This window comes from Aythya fuligula, chromosome 4 (assembly GCF_009819795.1).
Source record: "Aythya fuligula isolate bAytFul2 chromosome 4, bAytFul2.pri, whole genome shotgun sequence".
NCBI lineage: Eukaryota > Metazoa > Chordata > Aves > Anseriformes > Anatidae > Aythya > Aythya fuligula.
The window spans coordinates 66,571,531-66,577,976 of record NC_045562.1 but is presented as its reverse complement, the minus strand read 5'-3'; the positions used below and the strand labels follow the sequence as shown (position 1 = coordinate 66,577,976).

The 6,446-nt window shown below is 53.7% G+C and overlaps 1 protein-coding gene across 1 annotated transcript; it reads left to right on the top strand.

Moving 5' to 3' along the window:
• Positions 1-3,457: 3,457 nt before the first annotated feature.
• On the top strand, positions 3,458-5,192 carry LOC116488755 (homeobox protein HMX2-like). Its single transcript, XM_032186592.1, has 2 exons — positions 3,458-3,703; positions 4,065-5,192. The coding sequence occupies exons 1-2, from the start codon at positions 3,484-3,486 to the stop codon at positions 4,652-4,654; spliced, it is 810 nt and encodes a 269-aa protein (XP_032042483.1). The 5' UTR covers positions 3,458-3,483; the 3' UTR covers positions 4,655-5,192.
• Positions 5,193-6,446: the final 1,254 nt, after the last annotated feature.

Here is a 6,446-nt window from a genome sequence, read left to right as displayed (position 1 = left end):
TCGGGTTTATTTGAGGGACCTGCAGCACTATCCCAAAGCCACCGTTTATTCCGTTTATTTATTTATTTATTTTTATTCCGTTTTACTTTTTTTTTTTTTTTAATGAAATTTTTATTTTCAGGCAGCTCTTTTGGTTTGGATCTTCTACGCCCTGCCGGGAGAGGAGTGGGGACTCCTTAAGGACTGCTTCGAAGTCCTGGTGCGGCCGTACTTATTTGCAAGGGGATGTGAAATCCAGATAGGGCCTATTTTATCCTCCAGCACACCGGGGGATGAAACAATCCCGATCCCGTAAACCAAGCAAAACCGGACCCTTTCGCTTTTCTGTAGAATCTAATCAGATTTCGTGTCAGTGACTTTTAGTTTCAGATTTTTTTTTTCCTTCTCTGAGCTGAAATGGAAATAAAGATATGCATACTGTCTGGTTTCTCGTAAAAAGCTTTCCCAGGTAAAAGGTTTCCATTCAGCTTGACGTGAATTGCTAGTACAGGAATATATTATTCAAAGATAAAGACCTGCTCTCCTGCCCTGTCGCTGCCCGTTAGCGGACTCCCTGGCACGACATGTCGCAGACGACAGGATCGCTCCGAGATACAGCGCAGATGAAGAGCAGGATTTAAAAGTATCGCTAGCAGAAAATCTCTGTAGGAAAATCTCTAAAAATATATATATTGTAGGAAAATCTTTTTGTTTGTTTGTTTGTTTGTTTGTTTGTTTGTTTGTCGGAGTGGCTGTGCGCCTTGTCCGTCGGCCTTTTGTGGCTGAGGCAGGGAATTGCGTGGTGCGGAGCGGAGACTTGGCCAAAATCTCCCCTCCAAACACCTCCAGCCTTTGCCCTAGGCTTTCCCCACGACCAAAGAGCCAATGACTTGGAAAAAAGTCTGTGACTTTTGGCAAGGTCTCTCGCCCAGCCGTCCCGTGGGACACTTTTTTTCCCCTTCGGGTGCCCCGAGCAGGTCCGCGGCGGCTCCTCCGACCTTCCCGAGGCAGCAGCCTCTGTGTCCCCCCAGCCTCCGCCGGAGACCACCTGACGGTCTGCAGGATTGCAACCTGTCGGCGTGCGGAACACACACTTTACTCTCCTCTGAAGATGAGGAAGACTCTAAGAGAGGGCGTGAGGTACGGATCTGGCTTGTAGGACCCGCTGCGGGGGGGCAGCGGTCGCCCCCATCCTCTTGTTACCAATGAGTTGCCAAAAAGCCTGGGGAGCTGCGGGGCTGCGCTGCATTCCCTCCCTGCGCACAGCTTGCCAGGGAAAAAGCGTTTCTGTAGGGCGGCCAAATGGGGCTGGGAAAGGAGGCAGACCTCTCCCGGCGGGGTGCTACTGGGACTGGGTCTGTGTCTGCCAGGGCTGGCCTTGAGCTGCTCGTAGGGGGCGCAGGGGGCCGCAGTGTAATAAAACGAGTAGGCAAAGCTTATGGAGCTTATGTCTCTTTCTTCAATTTCCTTCTAATTTTCTGCCTTCTTCAAATTGTCCTTTTTATTCCAAGAAAATGTCTTTTAGGAAAACACATTGAGAAGTCGATGCATTTGTTCTTTTGTGTGGATTTTTTTTTTTTTTCGCGACTAAGAGGGAAATAGTTTGCAGCAAAGACAGATGTGAGCACCTGGGACGTGGCTACCTCGACCCTTTCCAGACAGAGGGAAAGGAGGCCGGGACAGCAGCACAGGGACTCGGACCGACCCGATCTGGCATCCAAGTGCTCCACTCTCTGAGTTGTGCCAGCTGACACGGAATAATGTAATTTATCTTCTCAGCTTCTTCCCATTTCGCACCACTCCTCCCTTCCCTCTCCCTGTCGCTCTCCCTTAACAGGACGTTTCGCCCCACCAGAACCGCCAGCTTGTACAGGAGATTGCAAGACAAATACAATGACTTTGGGCGTTTGGCCAATGACCGTGTTAATGGAAGACGGGACGTTTTATTTTTTTTTCGCCTGGTGGAAAAAAATACAGCTCTCCAGCAGACGGCTCCATTAAAATCTGAGTGCATTTATAAAGCGAAACAAAATTTCATGAAAAAGAGCTGAAACCCGCTCTCCCAAGAACCAGTGCTTTAAAGATTAACACAGTCCAAAGCCTTAAAAGATGTCCTGATTTTAGCTCACGGAATCTTCTGCATCACAATATTTAAGAGCCTGTCAGCACTTCTATTGTCAACTCTTTTTCAAGGGTTTCTCGCTTGCCCTCAGCACTTTTCGTGGTGGAAACATCGAGACTCGGACTAAAAGGCCTCCTAAAAGCCGGTTACAAACATTCGCCGGGCTTTACAAAGGGGCTTAGGGGAGGAAAGGGTTCCCTGTGCTCAGCAGCTAGCTGCTAGCTGATGGCGGCCCTTGGGTTGTGTAAACCAGTTTTAAGACATTGCGATGTTGGTAGGTGGTGGAGAGCAAAAGTTCTCCAGACACCACACAAACGTACAAATCCTTCCCCGAGTCCCGAGGAGCATCGGGAGTGCTTGCTCCAATAGCACATTTTCTCCAGCCTCCAAAAGGTGCAGGATCTAGCACAATTTTTAGCTTTCGAAAACTACAGAAGAGCTGTGCAGATCTGCGGGGCGGATTTCGGGATGACCTTCACACGGGGCTCCTCGGAAGGAAAGGGTCTCCCTTTCGCCTCTAGGACCCCGAGAAGCTGCAGTGATTTCCCCCTGCGCATCCATTGCTCCCTTCCCCGTCCATTACTCCTTTCTACTCTTCCTCCCTCTTCTGCTTCTTAAATCTCCGTTTCATTTTTTTTTTTTCTCGACTTTATCTCTTTCCCCTCTCCCCTCAGTAAAGGTTCTCACTTGCTGCCTCCTCCCTCGTGATGACCCCCTTCTATCACTCACCCCCTATCATTCTTTTGTCCTCTGTGCAATATTTCCTCTCCACCTCTCTGCCCTCCTTCATTTTCTAGATCCCCTTCTTTCCCCATCCTGCCTTCCCAGAGACCCATTTCCTCTCTCTTATTTCCAGCCCTTTCTCCCCATCCCTTTCTTTATTCTCCACCCCAGAGCCCTCCGCCCTACCATCCCACCTCCCCATCGCCCTTTCCCGTGGGCCTGACTCTGCCCCGTCCCTCCAGCAGCTAAAGTCCGGAGCTGGGGGACAGCCAACCCTGCACTGCGCAGGGACACCCCCTCGGGCACACCTCATCCACAGTAAAGAAAGAGGCACTTTGGAGTGCTTTCCCCCATCCCCCCCCCCCAAAAAAAAAAAAATATAAAAAAATAAAAATCCTCTTCGCTTCCTTCCAGCTCCTGCTCCTTTCTCTTTTCTTCTCTCTCTCTCCTTCTACCTCTTGCCTTCCTCTCTCCCTCCCCTGCACCACTCCCTCCTCAGTCCTTTGGCTCCCTCTAGCTCCATCCCCTCCCTCCGCCGCCCCGACCCCTCCTTCTCCTCCCCCTCGTCCCCATCCCTCCCTCTATCCCGGCTCCCTCCCTTCGCAGCCAGTCCTGAGGCTCGGCTCGGCTCGGCTCAGCGCGGCTCGGCTCGGCTCGCCATGGTGCAGCTCGGGGGCGGCCGCGGAGCCCTACCACCGGCCCCAGCCGCTCCGCCGGCTTTCAGCATCGACAGCATCCTGCAGCCCGGCCCCCGCCGCCCTGCCCGGGAGCAGGGCAGAGCCCTCTGCGCGCTGCCGGAGGAGGAGGAGGATGATGAGGAGGAAGAAGAAGAAGAGGGGCCTGCGGAACGAGACCCGAATAAAAGCTCCAGCGACTCGGGTACACAGCCGGCCGCCCGTGTCGCACCTCGGGTGTCAGCCCGACCCTCAGCCCAGCCAGTCGGGGGATGTCCAGGGGGTCCCAGCGCCGCCGGGCCGGGACCGCGCCCCGGAGGCTCGGGTGGGGCGCGGGCACGGACACGCATACACACACAAACACAGACACACACAGAGCTTTTAGATGCTGCAGCAGGAGAAGGAGCTCGCCCTCTCTCCCCAGTGCTCAGACCCTAGGGGCAGCCAGGCTGTGCATGCATGCGGGGCGGGGGCCGGGGGGGGGGGGGCGGCGCGGAGGGCTGGGGGGGGGCTGATGCTGTGCTTTGCCGTTGCAGGCAGCGTGATGCTGTGCTTTGCCGTTGCAGGCAACGAACCTCGCCGGCTGCGGGCAGAGGGGCCAGGCCTTGGGCTCCGCCCGGGGACCGACGGCATCGTCGTGGTGTCGCCGCTCCCCGTGGAGGGACCGCGCGGCCCCCGGCAGCCGTCGCCGAGGGATGCCAGGGGTTGCGGCGGAGAGAGCGGCAGGTCGCCGGCGGTGGGAGGCAAGAAAAAGACGAGGACCATCTTCTCCAAGAGCCAGGTCTTCCAGCTGGAGTCCACCTTCGACGTGAAGCGCTACCTGAGCAGCGCTGAGCGGGCAGGGCTGGCGGCCGCGCTGCACCTCACCGAGACCCAGGTGAAGATCTGGTTCCAGAACCGGCGCAACAAGCTCAAGAGACAGATGTCGGCCGAGCCCGAGGCTCCGGGGCCGGGGCAAGAAGATCATCCCGGGGAACCGCCACCCCTGGCTGCCTCCGCGGCTGTGTCCCTGCCGACCCTTTACAAGGACAGCACCCTGCTCAGCCGCTGCCTGCTGCCTCTCCCCTTCCCTCTGTTCTACCCGGGCAGCGCCATCCCTTACCTCTGCCTCCCCAGCCCGGGCAAACACTTCAGCTTGCTGGATGGGGACGTATAGCCTCGCCGCCCGGCTCCCCCCCTTCCCGTTGCCGGGGGCGGCACCGATGGTATTTACGCCCCAGGCGTGTCTGTGGGGTGTCCGCCTTCTCCCCGATCCGTGGCAGCTGCCCCCCCTGCCCACGGAGGGGCTGTCCGGGCTCCCCCCCGCATGTCTGTGGGCAGCCCACACGTTGTTGGAGCTCTTGCAGCGCTCTTTCTCTGGGCAGGAGGGAGGAGAGAACGGAGGTGCCAAAGAAACCGGGCTGTGTTCTGCCTTCCTCCCTCCGAAATTATCCCGTGCCCGGTATTTCAGGGGAGCCGATGCTCTGCCTCGGCCCACGGGGACGGTGTCACCACTCCTGGCCCTGAGACCTGGCAGTCCCGGTCAATACAGCCTGCTCAGCGCCGAGGCTGCCATTCGCTCCCCTCTCAGACTTTAATATCCCTCCAATTAAGTTTTCCCAATTTTTGACATTATCAATATATACACACCTTTCTAAACCTGGTTCACAAACTGTGGCTTCTCAGATTTCACCCCCCCTCCCCCAACAAAACAAGCCCTCTTTTTTTTTTTTTTTAAAAAAAAAAAAAGCTTTTTTTTTTTTTTTTTGTTAACTCGTTCTCAATCTGTGGCCTGTCTGATGTTTCTGCAGGACAAAGCAAGCTCCCTCTCATACTCCTTGTGCTAATCCTGCTCCCCGAAAGCCCCTGGGATAATTTTATCTGGTCTCCTAGAGTAACAAAATGCTTTTTATCCCCTCCCAATAGATTTCCAAACGCATTTGTCTTCTTTTGGTTTCCAAGTTCACACGCTTTATATTCCGAGTTGGGAAATAAAACTTTTCTATCAGAAAGCTGAAATGCATGCCTTTTCAATACAGTCGCTACTAGGCAGTGTCAAAGGAAAGACGTTTCCTAGACGTTTTCATTTTAAAAATAAACATTAAAATGCAATTGTCGTATTACGAAATTCACCAGTGCGTGCGAAAACGGGCGAATTATCGCGTTTCCAAGTGAGGAAAAAAAAAAAAAAAAAAGAAAATGAATAAAAAAGAAAAAGATAGGTATTTAATCTGGATAAGCACAGATTTTTCTCCCTTTCCCCACTCTCCTTCCGTGTTTATTTCCGCGGACAAGCAGCCCAGGTGAGCAATAAACCCCCGTGCAGACGCCTGGGCCAGTCCGGCGCAGCGGTGCCGGCGCAAGCGGGAGTCTAGAGGCTGCTGCTCAAAGCAGTTTTTGGGATTTCCTTCCCATCCGGGAAAATGCTGCTGAAGAGGCTGTCACCGGGTGCCATGCAGCTGGGGAACCGGTGCCAAGGCTCCATCGAGCCTGCCGAACTCCGGAGTGCAGCGCTGTGCTACTCCGGGTGGTTGTCTCCCGGTCGCGATTTGCAAGCTTTGGTTGACTTTCCCTCTCTCTTTTTAATCAGTCTCGAATTCGTGTCAAAGAGCAGGGTACCATTCATATGGAAAAAAAAAAAAAAAAAAAATAAAAAAAAAAAAGAGAAAAAAAAAAGAAAAGAAAAAAAAGAGAGAGAAATTATCGAGGCTGTTGATGATAGCGATGAAGCGGACACGTGAGGTGCTGAAGACACAAGAGGAACTACCAGCTGCGCTTTGCAGCTCGGGTTTCCCCAAACTGCAGCTCCCAGGAAGGTGCAGGCGATGAGTTAATGGCTTGGGTCCCCTCTTTTCTGATCTGACTATCTAAACTTCAATGCATTCAGATCTTCCGAGTCTGCTAGATCCTTAGCTCAAAACATTTTGGAGACACATTTAAGCTATGTCCTCATTTCCAAGAACGACGTG

Excerpts from the sequence above, each read along its gene's own strand:
- LOC116488755 (XM_032186592.1), top strand. The coding sequence starts at position 3,484 with ATGGTGCAGCTCGGGGGCGGCCGCGGAGCCCTACCACCGGCCCCAGCC. Across the intron at positions 3,704-4,064 it reads TAAAAGCTCCAGCGACTCGG|GCAACGAACCTCGCCGGCTG; the intron begins GTACACAGCCGG and ends TTGCCGTTGCAG.